We start from the raw sequence: 19,568 nt of genomic DNA on the forward strand, positions 1-19,568 counted from the left end.
GAGTTTACCGTAGCTTGTGCGTGTGGTCAAAGCTATAGGTAACATGTTGCGATTCGGCCAGCCGTTTCTGCATCCAAAGTAAAAAATGAAAGACGCCCACAACGTTGCCAGAATGGGTTATGCTATATGTGCTTAACGTTACGCAGTTTATCCAATAGCGTTCATCGGCAGATGTATTGTAGACAGTTCAGACATTCAAACATTTGTGTGTTACGCAGGTTAGCATACCGGTAACGTCACGTTTGCGGCTACTGACGCTTAATGAAGAGACTGTGTAAAAATGTTTCGTTGTTATTGCATCGGAATAACTCTGCAAGCGATCCGATCGTAAACATTCAAACGTTCCGATGTTTGGCAGCGGTGATAAGGCGTTGAAACGTAAAAAATATTGTACGACAACATTATTTACATTCTCGTGTGACTTTAAATTTACGGCGCCTTTTATCGAGCATTTCCAGTGGTTCGGCGACAACGTTATACGGCGGTCTACCAGGCCTGCGTCAACGCCTTATAACACCTTTGAATGACTAAATATTATTTATCGCAAAAATCCCAACCACGCAACGCAGATAACATCATTTGAAGTTGTTGCTATAATGGCAGATATCGCAGCGGCGGTGGAGGAGTTCTCAAAGTTGGACGAATTTTCCAAACCAGACGCCGAGCTTCTAAGCAAAATACTGCTCAGCCCGGATGTGAAACTGTCGCTGCAGCTTCGCGCGCTCTATTTCTGCCGTGATCTCAAATCCTCGGAATGCGCCACCTTGCTCAAGAAGGCCTTAGACGTGCACTATGACGCCTTCCTGAGGTAAGTCGCTAACTAGGACCACTGCAGGCATCTCTAAGCTGGATACTTATCGCTTGCAGACATGAGATCGCCTACGTTATTGGGCAAGCCGGCTGCGAGGAGGCGTCGGACGTACTGGTTAAACTGCTGGAAGATGAAAACGAGGACCCAATGGTACGACACGAGGTTTGTTACATATGATAAAGGGAAGGTAACTGTTTATTAGGCTGCGGAGGCGATAGCTGCCATCGGTGGGAAGCGGTTCATCGATGTGGTATGTTTCATTGAGGGCACGCAACAGCCGTCAGATTAAGAAGTACGAAGATGACCCCTGCGTCGTCGTGCATGACACATGCCGACTGGCGTTGCATTCGCTCCTGAACGGATCCAGTGAGGAGGACGATGGCAAGGAGGCAATACCCATATGCAGCTGCGTGTCGGCACCCATATCGACGTCGGCATACCGAGCTGTCGATCCCGTGCCATGCACCTCAACTGAGATGAATGAGAGGACCATGAAGGAACTGGAGGTCGTGCTGCTTGATGAAGCTCTGCCGCTGTACCAGAGATACGAGGCGCTATTTAACATTCGCAACATCGGGGGCGACGCTGCCGCCGCCGTTATAGGAGGGGCGCTGGTGGGAGACAAAATATCGGAGGTGTTCCGGCACGAATGTGCGTTCGTGCTCGGTCAGATGCAGTCGATGGCTGCATCTGACGCGCTGTTAGAGTGTTTGAAGAACGCAGACGAGGAGCCCATCGCACGCCACGAGGCGGCACTTGCACTCGGATCTTGCGCCTCAGTATGCAGCGGCGGACGCAACCGCCAGCTCATACTGGACGCCCTCAACGAGTACACCGCGGACCCGGTGAAGGTGGTCGCAGACAGCTGCGTTGTGGCGCTGGATGTTGTCCACGAAGCAGATAGACTGGCAGCTGCCGCCTAAGCGTGTCGCCTGACGGCATACACTTCTCACATTTTAAATAAAACATCATAGCGCCCGCGTCGTAATGACTGTAGAGACGGCATTTGCTGGGAATCGGAGCGTGTTGGCATTCGGCAAAATCAGCGCCGAAACCGACGGAACGAGTTGATCCATCAGCCGATGTGACGGGCATATAATTCAACATTCTACAGCTTTGTGAAGAGCCACGGCTCGCCGTACGGCCGAATTTGGCAGCCGCATAGAGAGCTGTGTGCGAAGCACACGGTAATAGCAACACGCTGACTACGAGCCGCTAAATGGCCGTACACCTTAGCACACACCACAAACAAAGTGCCAGCGTTCGATGCACTTGCTTCTACAGAGCAATGGGCGCGGCAAATCGCGCTGCGGTATGGCCATGCTTCCCACAGTGCCCTTGGGTCAAGCCCCCCAACGCCGAGCTCAACTTATGCCTTCCCCGGCAGTCTGATACGAGAAGGCAACTGCCAATTGAACAGTTTTGTATAGAGCAGGAAATTTCGGCCACCAACTGCACTTCTCACGAGGTACGTCGGCTAGTTTCGCTACGCGCGCTCTGCGAGTCGCCACGGCTTTTCCAGCCGCTTAGCACAGCTATGTTAGCCGTTTTTGCCGGGGCGCGCTTCGCTGGATGGCTGTAACGTGGCTGTGCTGGTATGCGGCGGTAGACGCGCTCTCGGGCGATGGTCGCTGTCTACTGGTTGGAATAAGCGGATTCCATGCTTGTTACCCCAGGGAGGGATCCATTTATAAGTGTTAGCCACGCAGATAGTAAAAATCCAAGTATCACGCAACTCTTCATTTGTGCGCAGATACGCAAGAGTCAGCCGACCTGTTTCAGTCAAGATGTTTTTCGGCGACTTCGGCATGGGCGGGATGCCCGGAGGTATTCCGCATCCGCGCTCCAGGGAGGTAAGTGCGGCCCCAAGTGCGACTCACGCGCTCGCAGCCTGTTGACAACGAGAAGTTGTACAAAACGCTCGGACTCTCCAGAGACTGCTCCGAGGGAGAGATCAAGAAAGCGTACTACAAACTCGCCATCAAGCACCACCCGGACAAGGGAGGTGACCCCGAGGTCTTCAAGGAGCTCTCCAGAGCGTACGAGATCCTGTCGGATCCCGAGAAGCGGAGGATCTATGACGAGCACGGTGAGGAGGGCCTCGACGGCAACTTCTCCGCGGGCGATGCCACCGACATTTTCGACCTATTCTTCGGAGGCGGACGCAAGCAGAAGGGCAAAAAGCGTGGCGAAGACGTGGTTACGCAGCTCAAGGTCACACTCGAGCAGATCTACAACGGTGCTATGCGCAAGCTAGCCATCAACAAGGAGATCGTTTGCGACTCCTGTGACGGTCTGGGAGGCCCGCGTGAGGCCTTGATGTCGTGTGGGCACTGTGGCGGACGCGGTGTGCGTGTGCAGATCCGCCAGATGGGCGCCATGATCCAGCAGTCCCAGTGCGTCTGCAGCGCCTGCGGCGGGCAGGGCAAGTCCATCGACGACTCCAGGAGGTGCAAGACCTGCTCCGGCAAGGGTGTGGTGCCTACCAAGAAGATCCTGGAGGTACTCATTGAGCGCGGAGTGCCGGACCAGCACAAGGTCACCTTCCACGGCGAGGCCGACGAGCGCCCGAACGAGATCCCCGGCAACGTGGTGTTCATCATCTGCCAGGCGCCGCATGACGATTTCAAGCGCAGCGGGTCGGACCTCATCATGGTGAAGCCAATCAAGCTCTACGAGGCGCTGACGGGATGCAGCTTCAACATCAAGCACCTGGACGGACGCATGGTCCGTGTCCAGACCCCGCAGAACGAGGTTATCAGGCCGGGCTCCATGTTCGTCGTCGAGAACGAGGGAATGCCCGTATACAAAAGCGCCTTCAGCAAGGGCAACCTGTACATCACCTTCGAGGTCGAGTTCCCCGTGGGACGCGTCTTCTCCTCCAGCGAGAAGGACAAGCTGCTGCAGCTCTTCCCATGCGACACGCAGACAGCCGACGCCGGCGCAAACGTGGAGAACGCCAAGGCGCACGAAGTGGACCCCGAGGAATTGCAAGATCGGATACGCGCACAGATGCAGGCGGAGCAAGAGCGCGAGGAGGAGCACGACAACGGCCGCGTCCAGTGCAAGCAACAGTGATTGGCCGATGCGGCCAGCTGGTTGTACTCATCATTAACAAAGTCTGCAACGTTTCTGTAAACTTTAGGCTTTATTCAATTCGTTGCAGCTCCTTTCTGCGCCTTCTTCTTGCGGCTGACCTTGGCGGCGGCGTTCAGCAGGGTCAAGTCGGCGCCGGGGGGGCCCTTGAGGACGACGCTGTCCTTGCGGGTGACGGGGGTGGCCACCAGCGTCTGAGTGTCCACGCGCATGTGCACAGCGGCCGAGCCGTCGCCGCGCGACCCTGGCGGACGGTACAGCGACTTGGTCACGGTCTGCTGCAGAGAGCACGCACCGGGCGACGGCTCACGCTCGGAGAACGTCGCGCCGGGGGCGCACAGACTCACGAGCGCGAGGCCATCCAGGTCGACCTTGTGAACCAGCTTGCCGCCGTAGCTGAAAATCTTGAAGCAGTTGTCCACCTTCATGCGCGGCACCGTAGTCGCGGTGACGAAGTACCGGCCGTCCGGCGAAAACTCGCAGAACACGGCGCAATTAGACTTGCTCTGCGCGATCTTGCACCGTTTCTTTAGGTCCCAAATGTCGATGTCGCCGCTCGAGTTACCGAAACCGGCGACCAGCATCAGACGGTCGAAGGGGTCACGCCGGATCGTGTTGCGGTTGCTCCGGCCGAACGTCAGCGACTTATTGCCGTTGTTTCCGTCGTACATATCCAGCTCGGACGGCATGTTGCCCTTCACGATGATCACGTCGTTGCCCGACTGCGACCACGACACGTCGTGAGCCAGACCCTTGCTGGGTTCCATCATGGTCTTGTAGTAGCGCTTCATGGGGTGAATCAAAAAGAGCCCGTTGCCGCCGTAGTAAGACTGTAGGCCCTTCACGTGGTTGGTGAACGTGCGGAGTATCGCAGCCGTCCCAAGCCGGTTCCAGAAAAACTCCCCCTCCTCCGCGGACGAAAACAGTTGCTCGAACACTGGCGTCTGCAGATCAGCCGACGAGAAGATCTTCACCACACCGTCGGCGAACTTCTGCTGGTTCGGCAGGAAGAGCGCAATGAAGCAGGTCCCCTTTTTGCTCTGCGCAACCATGACCCGTTGTCAACCAAGGTTGCACAACCGCGCGCAGCCTCAACGCAGGCACCGGCGTACAAACGTAAGCGGCCAGCAGTAGTACCAGCAACGCGTGGCTTTAAGCCCAACTTACCATCGGGGATACTGATATGATCGAGTTGGTGGGGAACGCCTGAGGCGCCTCGGCGCCGCCAGGCAGGCAGATCTTGCCGACCGACCCCTCGGCATTGAAGTCGCCGTCCTTCCACACCACCAGCTCGCTGCCAACGCGCAGGACGCAAAAGGACTCGCACGGAGTCCAGATGGGGTATCGCTTCACGCAATACGATTTAGTGTAGGGGATCGAGTAGACAGGCCTGGCCTCAGAGCCTGAGGGTCGTAAGGCGAGAGCATGACGACTCACCGTCCAAGAGGTATATCACCAGGTTGTTGGGGTTGTGCTCCGCCCACGCGGTGTGCACCACCAGATACGTGTCCTTAGGACTGAACAGCGCGCCCGAAAGTGTGCAATCTGCGCAATGTCGACGGACCTCGCCACGACCTACCAGCGGGCAGCGCGATGGACGTCCTCACCGATCGGGTGAAGGTTTCCACGATTTCCAGAGTCGAAGAACCGGCGCGGCCGATGCAAACCTGGACGCTGTCACCAGAGACTGCGCGAGCCTACCTCGGCGCCGCTGTGGCTCGGGTAGCAGTGCGTGATATCATTTTCCTCCCACACCAAGCTGCAAGAATCCTCTGCGCAGAGCTCAGAATTTAAACAAGGCACCGAGTACCTGACGAAGACTCGCCGCGCGGCGAGAAGCGGTACAACTGTGCCTTCTTGCTGTGGGCGATGATGTACCAGTCGCGGCCAGAGCGCGCAGGATCGCGCACAGTGAGTGAAGCCACCGCCTCAGAGACGGCGTCCATTTTTCCGCCGAGGAAGACGAGAGCAGAGTGTGCCGATCCACGCCAACTCACACCACAACGGGCATCGGGGGAAGCGGCAAACGCACTAACACGTGCAGACGGCAGAAGACACCGTTACAAAATTAAATTACACGCGTTTGGATGTACAGCACGCGCGACCGCTTCAGCTGCTCTATGGCGGCGCTGACCGATGCGCGCAGCCGTTCCCTGTCTGGCTCGTTGCGGCGCAGCGACGCGTAGACGGCGCGGCGAAACAGCGGGTCGTCGCGGTCGAAGAAGTCAAGCTGGAACACCCAGTTGTGCTGGTAGTGCTCCTCCGAGATGGAATCGCCGCACCGCTTGAGCAAGAACTCGTAGTCCGAAAGCGAGCGCATCGCGGCGGTAGGCGACTGGTCCATGTAGCTCTGCAGCATCCCGTCGATCGATGGCATCAGCTCCAGGAGGGTCGTCTGGTAAGTGGCGCTGATGGTGCCCAGAAACCGCAGCTTCGCAACCGTTAGGCACGGGCTCTCGTCGTCGGAGCTCAGCGAACGCGAGCTGTCGACCACGATGGGAACCGACGTGCGGTTGAACGAGCGCAATTTGGCCACCTTGGCTGCGTTCAGACGCATCTCGGACTCGTTGTCAACACGGCTTTTGGTCGACTGCGGCTTTGACTCGGCGGCGTCCAGGTCCGGGTCGAGGCCGGTGGTGTAGGTGCTCAGCAGCAGCTTCCCCGTCAGCGAGTCGTCCTCAAAGTCCTGCGGGTTCAGCTCCGTGTGCACGATCTTGCACGACTCCATGTTCCGGCGAAGCGATCGATAGGGGGAGGGGCTCTCGAACACCTCGGAGCCCGCGCATCCGGTACCGCCGCCGAACAGGGTGCCGTGACGGGTGCTGCTGTCCCTCCCGGGTGACGCCATCCGCGAGCTGGCGCGCGATTCCGGGTACGTGCTGACACCCAGGTAGCTCAATTCGCTGCGAATGGTGGACGGCGACGGCTGGCTCATGGGCCAGTCGGCATGCGGGGTGAACACGCTCGGGGTGACGTCCCAGTCCTGCGATAGCGCGCCCTCTATGGCGGGCTCACCGTAGTACAGCTCGAAAACGGCCACGTTGGTGTGGAGCTCCAGGTCCAAATCGCGGCTGCTTGGCTCCACGGACGCCAGCTGCAGACTGGACTGACCGCTGCTGTGGGTCGGTGTGAGCGCCTGGCGCCGTAGACGCGATTCGTTGGACGGCGTCAGCATCAACGAGTTCAGCTGGTCCATGAGGGCCACGCACGCCTCGCGGGTGCGGAACGCGACGGTAAAGCTCACACCGAACCGCTTGGGGCCGAACATCAGGACGTCGCCGTTGCGCAGGGTCGCCCTGCTGCGCAAAGGCACGTTGTTGACGAAGACGGTGGCTTCGGGGTTCATTTTCACAACCTCGACTCGGTAGGAGGCGATGCCCGTCGAACGCAGCGCATCGGCCGCAGTGTCGCACTTGTGGAAAACGATCTTGCAATGGCGGCCGCACAGGTGACGGTGGACGTCACGGTCAAATGTGACGTCACACGACGCATCACTGCCGAACACAAAGGGGGACTTGTTTATCACGATGCGCGGCGGGATGGGCGGGTTCTCCGTCTGCCGCGACGCGTTGCCGCCCTGGTGCGAAAACAAACGTAGCACGCCTAACTGCGCCTCGGGGGAATATGTGTAACGGCCGTCGTCGACCACGGTGCGCTCCTTGGCGGCGTCCACGACGCTCGAGATGTCCAAAGTTGGCGGCTCATCGGTGGACTGCTGAGGCAGCTCCGTGGCGGGCACCTGATCCGCACCGCCAGACCCAGTAGGCACGCAGTAACCCTCGCAATCCGATTCCACGTAGCCTGAATCGTCGCGATCCTGTACGGCCACTTTAGCTCCCTGGCGGTCTGCGCCCACGGCGGACGACGTGTGCAGGCTCTGCAGCGTCAGCTGGCGCACCGCCTGATTCGGTGCGCTGACGTCCCGCGAGTCAGGGGCATCAACCTCATCGACTACTGCCAGCGGCGCATCTCTATCGGTGCTGAGCCGGCTCTGTATCGAGTCCGACCGTGGCGCCACTGCCGATCCGCCCTCAACCGCGACCGGAGGAGGCGACGAGGCGGCGGCGACGCCTGCAGCGCCCTCATCCACGCTGGCGTAGGCGACGAGCGGCGATGCGCTCCCAGACACGCCGCCGTCGCTCTCGTTGGAAATCGTGCTCTCCAACGTCGATATCGAACACGCGCGGTCAGAAATCGAACAGAACTGGCCTCCCTGGTCGGTGCTGGGGACGCTGCAGAAAGAGTTCGACGTGTTACTCCTGATCGACGCCAAGTTCAGCGAATCCAGCATCACCGACGACACACGCTGCGATTTGTGCTGGTAGTGCCGGCGCCTCGGCGTACGATGCTCGCACCGCCGCTTACGCACCACAGCGGCGAAGCCGGTGTCCAGCAGTGGCAGCGATTCCTGGCGCAGCAGATCCGAATCGTGCGACTCTTGAGTATCGCACACTGTCGCCTGCGATGCGATGGCATCCTGTTCCGAGGCGGAACTGGGGCCGCTGGGTTCATTGAGTGTCTCCGGCATGGTGAAAACGGTCCAACACCCAAAGTGAACACCGCCCACACAGCACGCTACCAGCCCAGCTCCCGCTCCAACCACGCCACCCTCACGTACACCTTTAGGTAGGGGATGACGGCGACGGCACGGCACGGCGCTGCTCCGGTTCCGATTTCAACGTGACCCGAAACATGCAGTGCGCCTTAGACAGCTATTAGCGTGACCTAAGGGACTGCTACAGATGCCGCTGCCACGTTAGACCGACCGATTCGGCACCCCTACGCTAAGGCTAGCAGTGCCGAACCAGAGGACAGACAACCGCAGTCAACCCCGGAGATGGCACATACGGGCTGCCGGGCCGTAGATGGGCGATGCTGCAGGGCACACGGCTGACCACAGCAAGGTGCGGCGCTGAGTAGCGTAGCCGAAAGGAGCCTCACCGATGTGTAGGCGATAGCGTTTGCGCCCGGAAAAGACGGGGGAACTCCCCACACACCCGTGGCCGTCTCCCAGTCAATGCGCCTAAAACTCACACATCTGCGCGATTTTTAACTGTCGGAAGCGGCAGAACACATTGGCTGCATCAGCGCGTTGATGTAACCCGCCGCATCGACGCTTCGCCTTCCGCTCGTCCCACGCCGGCGCGAAGTCCCGCCAACGAACGCCGCGAGCCGTCGACGGTTATCCGCCGGGACAGTAGAGCAAATTAAGCGCCAGCCCGACCATCGGGAATCTGCGGTATCGCGCAGCCACGACCGCCCGAACACGCCGCAGAGCAACATGAAAAGCAAGAGGAAAGACAACCTCAGCGACGCGGATCTCGCGTACAAGGAGGAGCTCGACACGCTCGTGCGTCAGCTCATCGAATCGCGACTCGAGGATGCCGCCGCGCAGCCGATCCTCCAGCTGCTGGTGGAGCACGCCACCAGGAGTGGCGGGAACATCACCTCGGTGCCCAAGGCGCTGCAGTTCCTCATCGAGCACAAGGCCGCGCTGTACGACCTCTACAGCGCCCACATGAGCGGAACTGGGGACGACAGCTACTCGGTGGTTCTCCTGCTCGAGCTCATGAGCTTCCTCGACGCCATCGCCACGCCGGACGATGCCACGGAGGACCAGAAGAAGCCAGCGAAGGAGGCAGACAAGTTCAAGCTCATGCTGTACAAGGTGGAGGCGGTTATGGCGGCCAGGCGCATGCTGGCTAATCCAGCGACGCCCGCGGAGGTGCGCGAGAAAATCGCCAGCCGCAAAATACAGGACTGGGGAAACGAGTACCTGACCTCGCTGTCCACCCAGATCGTCGCCTTCTTCAACCTGCCGGAGACGCGGGACGTGTACGACTCGCTGCCGCGCTCGTCCGACCAGATGGACGTTGTGGCTGCGGAAAAGCAGTCGGTGTTGCAAAAGTTCGACACCGCGTTGCTCATTCCAGAGACGCTCAAATTCGCCGAGGAGATCACGGATTACTTCTTCCAAAACGGGTTCGAGTACGACGCCATCGACCTGCTGCTGGAGGTCGACCTCATCGAGTCGATCCGCAGAAAGTGCGGAAACGACCACGACCTCATCACCAGGGTCACCTCGTACATCATCTCCATATCGGCCTTCGGCGCGACATACGTCGAAACCAGACGCATGCTCGTCGTCGCGTACGAAATGCTCTTGGAAGCGGGGCGCTCGGCGGAGGCGCTGCGCATAGCGCTGAAGCTGGACGACCAGGAGAAGGTGAGGGATGTCATATTCGGCTGCACCAACGCAGCCACGCGCCGCCAGCTGGCGTACATATGCGCCAGCCACGGCAAGTACCTCAGCCTCGCCGAAAAAGGCGGCGCTGAGTCCGTGCTCACGCCTGAGGACCTCGACGAAATCAGGGGCATATCCTCAGGCGAGCATCTGAGCGGCTTCTTCCTGATATTGGCGACGGAGCTGGATGTCATCGAGCCAAAGGCGCCGCAGGACATATTCAGGTCGTACCCAGCCACAAAGCTCAACGCAAACTTCAACATCACCGACGGCAGGCTCTCGAAGAACATGGCGTTCGACTCGGCACTCGGCAACCTCTCGCACACGTTCGTAAACGCCTTCGTAAACTGCGGCTTTGGAACTGACATGCTTATAAACGTGCCGGATTCGGATTGGGTCTTCCACCACTTCGAATACGGACTCCTGTGCGCGGCGGCGTCCGTGGGACTCATCAGCCTCTGGAACGTCGAGGAAGGGCTCTCGAAGGTCGACAAGTACGAGTACAGCTCCAACCCATACGTTAAGGCGGGGTCGTACGCGGCGTACGGCATTTCCAGCTGCAATGTCGTACCGGAGTCAGACCCCTTGTCCGGGCTCCTGCTCGACAAGCTGGAGACCCCAGACAAAACGCTCTGTTTGGGCGCAGTGCTCGGCGTCGCGTTCGGATACGCGGGCACGCAGCGGGAGAGCCTGCTGGAGTACCTGGTGCCGATCGTCGTGTCGGACGAAACGCAGTACCCACACGAGTGCAGCGCCATGGCCGCCGTGGCCCTGGGGCTCATATTCGTCGGCTCGGGGAGGCAGGAGGCCTCCGAGGCCATCGTGCAGAAGCTGCTAGACCTGCCAGACAATACCATGGACATGCCTGCCAAGTGCCAATTCGCGTGCGCGCTAGGTATCCTGCAGCTGGGTAGGATGGACGCGTCCGAGGTTGTCATCGAAGCACTCAAGGCGGTTGAAGGCGAGCATGGCCGCATCGCAGAACTGATGGTGGAAGCCTGCGCCTACGCGGGCTCAGGCGACGTCATCAGGATCCAGCAGTTCCTCAAATGCTGCGCCTCGGCGGAAAACGAACCCAAAGCGAAGGAGGCAAAGCAAGACGCGGATGACGCCATGGAAGTGGATATCCCGCCGAAGTCGCCCAAACAGTCGGCGATAGATGCGGCGGTGTCCGCGGTGAAAAATGCATCGGAAACGGGAGGCCATGACACCAAGAAGGAGGTCAAACCCGCGAGAGTGGGATTCAAACTCGATGACGACACCTCCAGTGCCAAGCGCAGCGTAGTGAACCAGTCCTCCGTGGCCATACTGGGCATCGCGCTGACGGCGCTGGGCGACTCGGTGGGGTGCGCCATGCTGCTCAGGCTCTTCGAGCACCCGCTGGCGTTCGGCAGCCCGTGTGAGCGCCGCGCAGTCCCGCTCGCACTGGCACTGGCGTACGCCTCGAACCCCAGCCCGCAGGTCATCGACGCCTTGTCGAAGCTCACGCACGACGTCGACTACTACGTCAGCATGCACGCCATATTCGCACTCGGAATCGTGGGCGCGGGCACGAACAACGCCCGCATCGCGATAAAGCTGCAAAATCTCGCCAGGAGCCACACGAGGGACACCACCGTCACATTTATCATCAGAATCGCAGCCGGACTCCTCCACATGGGGAAGGGCACCACCACAATATCACCGCTACACTCGGAGGGGCTGCTGCTCCGCAAGACGGCGCTGGCGGGGCTCCTCGTCACCATGACGGCGGCGCTCGACATGAAGAACACCTTCACGCACTCCATGCCGTTCACGCTGCTCTTCGTGGCGCCCGCCATCAGGCCGCGGTGGATGCTGACGCTGCTGCCCAACCTCGAGCACGTGCAGGTACCCTGCCGCGTCGGGAACATGGTCGAGACCACCGGGACGGTGGGCAAGCAGCGCCGCATCTCGGGATTCCAGACGCACCAGACGCCGGTGCTGGTCGGAGCCTCGGAGCGCGCCGAGCTGGCGACCGAGGAGTACGTGCCGTGCACCACAGTACTCGAAGGCATCGTCATCGTCGAAAAGAATGACAACGTGACGATGGACTGACGCAGTAGCAACGAACCAAACAGGGTGTAATGTAGTCTCGTCTGTAGCTTTGCACCGTATAGCGTAGTGGCGGCCGATATGTGAGCGTGGTGAGTTATGCGTTTCCGCGCCGGCCCTGCCCCCGTTGAGGGGCGAGCCGTGCTCGCCCCGAGGGGCGGCGTGGTCGGCGCCACGGCACGCAGTAGCGTGGACCCAATAGCGTTATATGTAGTGGCACGCGGTGCACGCGGCGATATGGTAACAAAACATTAAGCTGGTGTCGTCAGGCTGAAAGCAGCATCTCCAGAGACTCGCCGACGTCGGAACCGCAGTAGTTGCAAATCACGAGCAGCTGCGAAATGTCGGCGCGGTAGCGCTGCAGGCGGGCGGGCTCGGACGGGCGGGCGCCGGCGAGCTTCTCGAGCTCCTCGTCGACGAACACGGTGAACGCCTGGCCCAGGATTCGGCTGGGGAGCGTGTCGTCATCCGCGAACACCGGTAGCAGCGCCGTGAAGTACCCGCTCAGCAGCAGCACAGAACTGGAAACGTCAGTGTCGGACTCCTGCTCGGCAGCGGCGTTCGCGTAGTTGCGCATTATGCCGGAGGCCTTGCGGGCTATGAACCGCACGATGCTGGTGACGGCGGCGGAGACGGCGCCCGACTCGTCGTGGAAGAACGACCGCCCGTCCGCGCAGAAGGACTCACCAAAACATTGGCGCACCGAAGCGTTCACGCCATCCAGCGATGTCATGCGCCCGCCGGCGACGCACCACTGGGTTATGGCCGTTGGCAGCACGGACTGCTGCTGCCCGGGGGTTGCGGCGGCAGCCAGCGATTTATCCATGACGTCGGCCATGCTGCCGCTGCCGCCGGCGAGCGCCAGCAAAACGCGCCGGCAGTCGGACTCGGTCTCCGTGTCCATATCGCGGCCCACCTCGCGCTGGCCCAGGGCAGTGAAGTAGCTGCTCAGCGAGTCGCTGCAGCCGGACATTACCGCCCTGTAGCACTCCCTCAGGCGCCAGAGCAGCAGCCTGTTGTAGATCCAGGCCAGAGGCGGATAAATGGCGACATCGTCGCCATGCGACAGGATGCCGTTGCTCGCGCATTTCAGGCCTGACGCGTAGCTCACCAGCTGGTCTAGGCGAGCGATGTGGTCGTCCAGAGAGGCGGAGGACGCGGCTGGGGCGCTGCGCCAGCAGTTCTCCGCGCTGAGCTCGTCAAGTGCGTTCAGGTAGCGAACCAGCATGCCCTTGGGCAGCACTGGCATCTGGCAAATTTCAGCGTGGAAGGGCAACGCGGAAAACGCTTCCACCAGCTTGTCGGCGGCCGGCTGCGCGGACGTCATCACCTCCGTAGCGACGGTGAGGAAGACGGCGCGCGGCAGCCGCGCGAGGGTCTCGTCGAAAACCTCAAAGTACAGCAGGGCATTGTGCACGACATCGCGCAGGCAGCTGTTGAGCGCCGCATCGGGGTTGGCGCAAACGTTGCGCGCACCCATGGCGGCGAAGAAACCCTTGAACAAAGCCATGTGCTCAGTGACCAACCTGACCAGCAGGTCGTAGAAGGCGTTCATGGTGGCGGCGCAGGACGACACTATGACGCCCACGTCGTCCGGCAAAAGCGCGAGGTCGCTACCGCCAGGAAGGTTGCTGGCGTGCTCTTCCCAGATGCCGAAGAACTGGCTGTTCAGCAGACCATCCAGGACCCGACGGAAGCATTGCGCCAATAACGTCTCGGTGTAAGACGGCCTGAACACGCCCGCCGCCAGCTCGACAAGACGGCGGAAGGCCTCAGCGGAAAGTTCCGGCGAGGGCACGTCGCTCGTTTCAAACGGTGAGAAGAAGAACGTGCAGACGTCGTAGCAGATGTCGCTCACCAGTTCCGAGTATTTCAGCCGCAGGCTCTCCAGAGTACCCGACATGTGGCCGAAATTGGGGTCGTTCAGGAAACACCGCTCCACGGTCGAATGCAAACGCATGAAAATGTCGCGCAGCGCAGTTGCATTTGCGTACGTGAAGCCCGCGGCGGCATCGTCCGATAGCAGCATCCCCGTGAGGAGGCCGCCCTTCTCCCTGAAGCGCTCGAATGACTGCAGGGAACCCTGAATCGCGCGCAGGGTGTCGTCCCAGTTGTGGATCAGCGAGACCGCGCTCATGTTCAGTGTCAGGACCCTATGGAGGTAGTCAAGCGTGTGGAGATCGCGCAGCTTCATGTGCTTGTGCGAGATGGAGTCAACCACCTCCTCGCACTGATGCAGCGAACTGGCCAGCTCCGTAACGTCCAGAGGAGCACCGGCGGAGCTCGACGAGCGGACGACAGCCGTCAGTTTTTCCAGCTTGCCATTCGCCTCGCGTTGCAGGGTGTCCGCCTGTCGCCACAGCGCAGTGTTGAGGCTGTCCAGGCGCTGCAAGAGGTCTTCAAGGGAGGGCGCGGCGTCCCGCCGTGCTCCATCAGCGGGGGAACCAGCATCATGCCGGGTGTGGACCGGCAACGCAGTCTGGGATCCGTAAACATCCACATAGGCTGACGAGGGGCTTCCTAAGCCCATGGCGTCGATGTCGCTCGACGGCGCGTGCGGTTCGCCCGTTTTAGGCGAATGGACGCCGGTCACCGTGTCGGCAGTCACGCCGTCGGGGCTGCTGGCGTACAGACAATGGCGGTTCAGCAGCCAGTTGAGGCTCTGATCGCCGCTGCACAGCAGCTCCAAGTCGTGTTCGTCTAACATCTTAGGCGCGCAGGTGTACCTAAAGCTGGCCGGCGCAGCGGAAGTAGAGCGGCGAGACACACATCACCGAGTGGTGATCGTCGGACGAAACGCCCGAAACGGACTCGCAGAAGTACCGGTGTTCACGGGTTGCGCAGCCGCTGGCGATGTGTGCCCCGGGAGGGGACCTTATCGCGCAAGATGCCGCGAGGTACGCCTGTGGGGAAAACGAAACACATTTCTCACTTAAAAACGCCATAGCTGTGGCGTATATCGCGACCTGTATTGTAGTTTTAAATAATGACGGCGCCAGAAGAAGAAGGCGAGTCCAAGACCGCCTCCAACCCCTTGAACGATGCCGAAATCAACATCCTCAAGAGCTATGTGAGTTTGCCCGGAAATGGCGTGAAACGCCGACATACGTGCTCCGCATATGCGGTTTGATGTGCTGTGTACGCGTTAATCGAGCGTATTGAGAACCGTTGCCCGTGCGTGTCGCTGCTTGCGTAATGCTCATGTCTCCCGGAGTCGGAGCCCATATGGTCGCAGGGAGTCGGTCCGTACACGGAGTCGATCAAGAACGCAGACAAGGACATCAAGGATGTCGTGCAGCGAGTTAACAAGCTTTCCGGTGAGTGGCCGGGCGGTTTGGGCACGCCGCCGCCGTGATGCAAGCACCTAACACTGCCCGCAGGCATCAAGGAAAGCGACACCGGACTCAACCCGCCGCACATGTGGGACCTGATGTACGACCAGCAGGCGCTGCAGGAGGGAATGCCGCTCCAAGTAGCGCGGTGCACCAGCATCATAAGCCCCGGCACGCCGCAGGCGAAATACGTCATCAACGTCAAGCAAATCGCCAAGTTCGTTGTGGTAGGTTTGGCGTTTATAACTGCGCCTGTGTGCGGTTATTCGGTTGTTTTGGCTCATATGTAACCAGGGTCTGGGAGAGAAGGCCGCTGCTACCGATATCGAGGAGGGGATGAGAGTCGGGTAAGTAACAACAAAAGCGGCACAATCACCCGTTCAGCGTTGACCGCAACAAGTACAAGATACAAATATCGTTGCCGCCGAGGATTGACCCCTCGGTCACAATGATGACGGTCGAGGAGAAGCCGGACGTCACGTACAACGACGTCGGCGGCTGCAAAGAGCAGCTGGAGAAGCTGAGGGAGGTGGTTGAAATGCCGCTGCTCTACCCGGAGCGATTCGTCTCACTCGGTATTGACCCGCCGAAGGGTGTGCTGCTCTACGGGCCGCCTGGTATGTGACCCTTGTCGGCCGTGACAACGCTGCAGGCACGGGGAAAACACTGACCGCCAGGGCCGTCGCCAACAGGACGGACGCGTGCTTCATATGTGTCATCGGCTCGGAACTGGTGCAGAAGTACGTTGGAGAAGGAGCCAGGCTGGTGCGTGAGCTGTTCCAAATGGCGCGCTCAAAGAAGGCGTGCATCCTGTTCATCGACGAAGTCGACGCCATCGGTGGCTCCAGGGGCGACGAATCGGCGAACGGAGACCACGAGGTGCAGCGTACTATGCTTGAAATAGTCAACCAGCTTGACGGTTTCGACGCCAGAGGAAACATCAAGGTACTCATGGCCACCAACAGGCCGGACACCCTGGACCCGGCGCTGCTGCGGCCGGGGCGTATCGACCGCAAAATAGAATTCGGGCTGCCCGATCTCGAGGTAAGAGGTTTTAGCGCATGATAACGGAAACACGCGCGCGCAGGGACGGAAACACATCTTCAAGATTCACGCAAAGACCATGAGCGTCGAGAAGAACATCAGGTACGAGCTGCTCGCAAGGCTATGCCCGAGCAGCACCGGCGCCGACCTGCGCAGCGTGTGCACGGAGGCGGGAATGTACGCCATCAGGGCACGCAGGAAGAGCATCTCGGAGAAGGACTTCATCGACGCCATCACCAAGGTCATACACGGGTACAAGAAATTCTCGGCGACCGGCCGGTACATGGTGTACAACTAAACACACACTGTTTAAAACGCATATACTGTCATCCATTAGCTACACATGGGCCGGTTGGGGACCTGACGGCACGGCGGGCGAGCCGAGACTCGTTGGGTTACACATTGTGTAGACACCGCCGCCTACCCGCAGCACGGAGTAAATATGCAGCCGAAAGGCTCCTGTTGCTAATAACGGCGAATGCCGAACATTTGAAACAACCACTGCTGTGTACACCGTAGGCGAACGACCCGCGAGAAGATGGGAGGAATCAGCGGGATATACATCCTCGACAACAAGGGGAGGATGATGATCAACCGCACATATAAGGACGATGTGCTCGCAAACATTCCGGAGTCATTCTACAACAACGTGCTCCTGCAGGAGCCGAACGCCGTGCGGCCCGTGTACCACTGCGACGGAAGCACGTTCTGCTGGATACTGCACAGCGACATGTACTTCCTCGCCGCAGCGTCAGCCAACTACAACGTCACCATGGTCCTCTCATTCCTCTACCGGTTCGTCAAGGTGCTGGAGGGGTACTTCAAAAACCTGATGGAGGACCGCATCCGCGAGAATTTCGTCATTATATACGAGCTCCTGGACGAAATGCTTGACAACGGCTACCCACAGGCCACGGAGGTCAGCGTGCTCAGGGAGTGCATACGCAACCGCTACCACCAAATGACCATAGACGCCGTCAAGCCGCCGACGGCGATGACCAACGCCGTTTCGTGGAGACGCGAGGGAATCAAGCACAAGAAAAACGAAATCTTCCTCGACGTAGTGGAGAGTTTGGACATCGTTGTGTCCGCCTCCGGTGCCGTGCTGCGCTCGGAGATCCGCGGGTGCCTTAAAATGAAATCGTACCTCTCGGGCATGCCGCAACTATACCTGGGTTTTAACGATAAGACGGTCTTCGACATGGCGGCGGGCAGGGATTTGGCCGCATTCGGAGGCGCTGGCTTCAACAGAAACCCGCAAATGAAGACCGTGGAATTGGAAGATGTCAAGTTCCATCAGTGCGTGCAGCTCGAAAAGTTCGAGTCCGATCGTACCATTAGCTTCATCCCCCCAGACGGAGAATTCGAGCTAATGACTTATCGCCTCAACTGCCCCGTCAAACCGCTTTTCTGGTGCGACATCATGGTGAACAACAAGTCCACCACGCGCATCGAATTCACAGTGCGAGCAGTCTCGCAGTTCAAGTCGAAAACAATCGCCAACAACGTCGAGTTCCACGTGCCGGTGCCGCCGGACGTCAAGGATCCCAACTTCAAGACCACCATCGGATCGGGCAAGTACGTCCCAGATCGTGATGCCATCATTTGGGCGATCAAGGAGTTCCAGGGCGAGAAGGAGTTCGTGCTTTCCGCGTCGTTCGGGCTCCCTTCGGTCTCAGACGACAACAGAAACGCCTTTGCCAAGAACCCGGTAAAGGTGTCGTTCGAAATACCATACTTCACCGTGTCGGGGATATCGGTCAAGCACCTCAGAATTACGGAGAGCTGCGGATACCAGGCGCTTCCGTGGATCAGGTACATCACACAAAATGGCGATTATCAGATACGCATGTCGTGAAACGGTCTTTTAAAACTGGAGCGATTCCGCCTAACGCACTATGTAACAAATCAGCTCACATCTGGCGACGCGCTACGATGTGTAGCCTTCCACATGATGTTCACGGTAGCAGTAGTATTTGTGCTCGCAAGCACGTAGCCGTGGGTTACCGACCGCGCTGCCGAGCCAGTTGCTTCCATCGTTGTCTACACACTGTGCAGCGCGAATCTGGTTATTGGACCAACGCATGAGCAAACTCTCAACAAAGCGGTGGTGTTAGATGTATATGGCGCCTATAATGTACTGGACAAATGCTAACAAAACGGTTCTTCGGGTTCATGGGACCCCGCAGCCGCAAGGTCGGAGGGGACGCTGAGATTTTTTCGAAAAATGCGTCGCAGCTCGCCCATCTGGTGAGAATTGTTTCCAGGGTAGGTGTTAGTCCGGATTCCAATGTTAATGTGAGAAACGGATTTGCCGTGTTGGAGCGCTGATAGTTGACACAGAGGGAGAAGGAAGACAGTCGCTTCTGGAGCCAAGTTACGCGGCGGCTTGTGTACATCATCGACACAATCAGCACGAAACAACTGTCCTATATTGCGAATGGATTGGCTCGAGCACGAGTTGCCGACCCGGAAACGTGGGACTCAATTGTAAAACGGCACTACCAGTTGCAGCACGTGAGTTACGCTGAGGTATTTAATACAAACGTGCAGGAGTACAATGTTAAGGATCTGGTGCTCATGGCCAATGCTTTGGCGAAGGTGAAATCTGTCGAAAATGGAGTTTTCCAGAGTATAATCCAGAGAATAAAAGTAAAGTTTCAACTGTCACCTGTTAGCACTCACAGGATTCTGACACAACCGTACCTCCTAGGTACATCGCGGTGTTGATCAACTCCATGGCGACGTAAGCCCATATATTGTGTTGGTAAAAGCGTGCAGTGCGGGGTACAGCGAAACCAAAGTTGTGGAGTCCCTTTTGGACCGGCTAGATCTAGAGGGTTCGCAGATGTCGGTAGTCTCCATGGCAATACTGCTGGATGGGTAAAGTAGGCTCTATATTAGCATATCGTGAATATAGGTTGTATAATCTGAGGCACCGCAATAGAAGGGTTTTGGCATGCCTTGC

General features: G+C 59.0%; 9 protein-coding genes across 9 annotated transcripts; 6 read left to right on the plus strand and 3 right to left on the minus strand.

Annotated features, from left to right (window-relative positions):
* Positions 1-596: 596 nt before the first annotated feature.
* On the plus strand, positions 597-1,734 carry BBBOND_0107370 (PBS lyase HEAT-like repeat domain containing protein, putative; the record flags this gene model as incomplete). The annotated part of the gene is made up of 4 exons (XM_012911171.1): positions 597-808; positions 868-961; positions 1,014-1,061; positions 1,096-1,734. The coding sequence occupies 4 exons, from the start codon at positions 597-599 to the stop codon at positions 1,732-1,734; spliced, it is 993 nt and encodes a 330-aa protein (XP_012766625.1).
* An 864-nt stretch (positions 1,735-2,598) lies between these two features.
* Positions 2,599-3,889, plus strand: BBBOND_0107380 (DnaJ chaperone, putative; the record flags this gene model as incomplete). The annotated part of the gene is made up of 2 exons (XM_012911172.1): positions 2,599-2,664; positions 2,702-3,889. The coding sequence occupies 2 exons, from the start codon at positions 2,599-2,601 to the stop codon at positions 3,887-3,889; spliced, it is 1,254 nt and encodes a 417-aa protein (XP_012766626.1).
* Positions 3,890-3,963: 74 nt separating this feature from the next.
* On the minus strand, positions 3,964-5,853 carry BBBOND_0107390 (Eukaryotic translation initiation factor; the record flags this gene model as incomplete). Its single annotated transcript, XM_012911173.1, has 6 exons — positions 3,964-4,947; positions 5,075-5,310; positions 5,345-5,452; positions 5,487-5,574; positions 5,609-5,666; positions 5,711-5,853. The coding sequence occupies 6 exons, from the start codon at positions 5,851-5,853 to the stop codon at positions 3,964-3,966; spliced, it is 1,617 nt and encodes a 538-aa protein (XP_012766627.1).
* A 122-nt stretch (positions 5,854-5,975) lies between these two features.
* On the minus strand, positions 5,976-8,435 carry BBBOND_0107400 (hypothetical protein, conserved; the record flags this gene model as incomplete). The annotated part of the gene is made up of 1 exon (XM_012911174.1): positions 5,976-8,435. One exon carries the CDS (start codon positions 8,433-8,435, stop codon positions 5,976-5,978), a length of 2,460 nt encoding a protein of 819 aa, XP_012766628.1.
* Positions 8,436-9,188: 753 nt separating this feature from the next.
* Positions 9,189-12,227, plus strand: BBBOND_0107410 (proteasome 26S regulatory subunit, putative; the record flags this gene model as incomplete). Its single annotated transcript, XM_012911175.1, has 1 exon — positions 9,189-12,227. One exon carries the CDS (start codon positions 9,189-9,191, stop codon positions 12,225-12,227), a length of 3,039 nt encoding a protein of 1,012 aa, XP_012766629.1.
* A 262-nt stretch (positions 12,228-12,489) lies between these two features.
* Positions 12,490-14,931, minus strand: BBBOND_0107420 (hypothetical protein, conserved; the record flags this gene model as incomplete). Its single annotated transcript, XM_012911176.1, has 1 exon — positions 12,490-14,931. The coding sequence occupies one exon, from the start codon at positions 14,929-14,931 to the stop codon at positions 12,490-12,492; it is 2,442 nt and encodes an 813-aa protein (XP_012766630.1).
* Positions 14,932-15,210: 279 nt separating this feature from the next.
* BBBOND_0107430 (26S protease regulatory subunit 7, putative) lies at positions 15,211-16,898 on the plus strand (the record flags this gene model as incomplete). The annotated part of the gene is made up of 7 exons (XM_012911177.1): positions 15,211-15,294; positions 15,460-15,541; positions 15,605-15,783; positions 15,851-15,903; positions 15,941-16,173; positions 16,209-16,600; positions 16,644-16,898. The coding sequence occupies 7 exons, from the start codon at positions 15,211-15,213 to the stop codon at positions 16,896-16,898; spliced, it is 1,278 nt and encodes a 425-aa protein (XP_012766631.1).
* Positions 16,899-17,138: 240 nt separating this feature from the next.
* Positions 17,139-18,458, plus strand: BBBOND_0107440 (mu1 adaptin, putative; the record flags this gene model as incomplete). Its single annotated transcript, XM_012911178.1, has 1 exon — positions 17,139-18,458. The coding sequence occupies one exon, from the start codon at positions 17,139-17,141 to the stop codon at positions 18,456-18,458; it is 1,320 nt and encodes a 439-aa protein (XP_012766632.1).
* A 317-nt stretch (positions 18,459-18,775) lies between these two features.
* Positions 18,776-19,487, plus strand: BBBOND_0107450 (hypothetical protein; the record flags this gene model as incomplete). Its single annotated transcript, XM_012911179.1, has 4 exons — positions 18,776-18,868; positions 18,944-19,117; positions 19,169-19,266; positions 19,382-19,487. The coding sequence occupies 4 exons, from the start codon at positions 18,776-18,778 to the stop codon at positions 19,485-19,487; spliced, it is 471 nt and encodes a 156-aa protein (XP_012766633.1).
* Positions 19,488-19,568: the final 81 nt, after the last annotated feature.

Source organism: Babesia bigemina, assembly GCF_000981445.1.
Source record: "Babesia bigemina genome assembly Bbig001, chromosome : I".
Taxonomy (NCBI): Eukaryota; Apicomplexa; class Aconoidasida; order Piroplasmida; family Babesiidae; genus Babesia; species Babesia bigemina.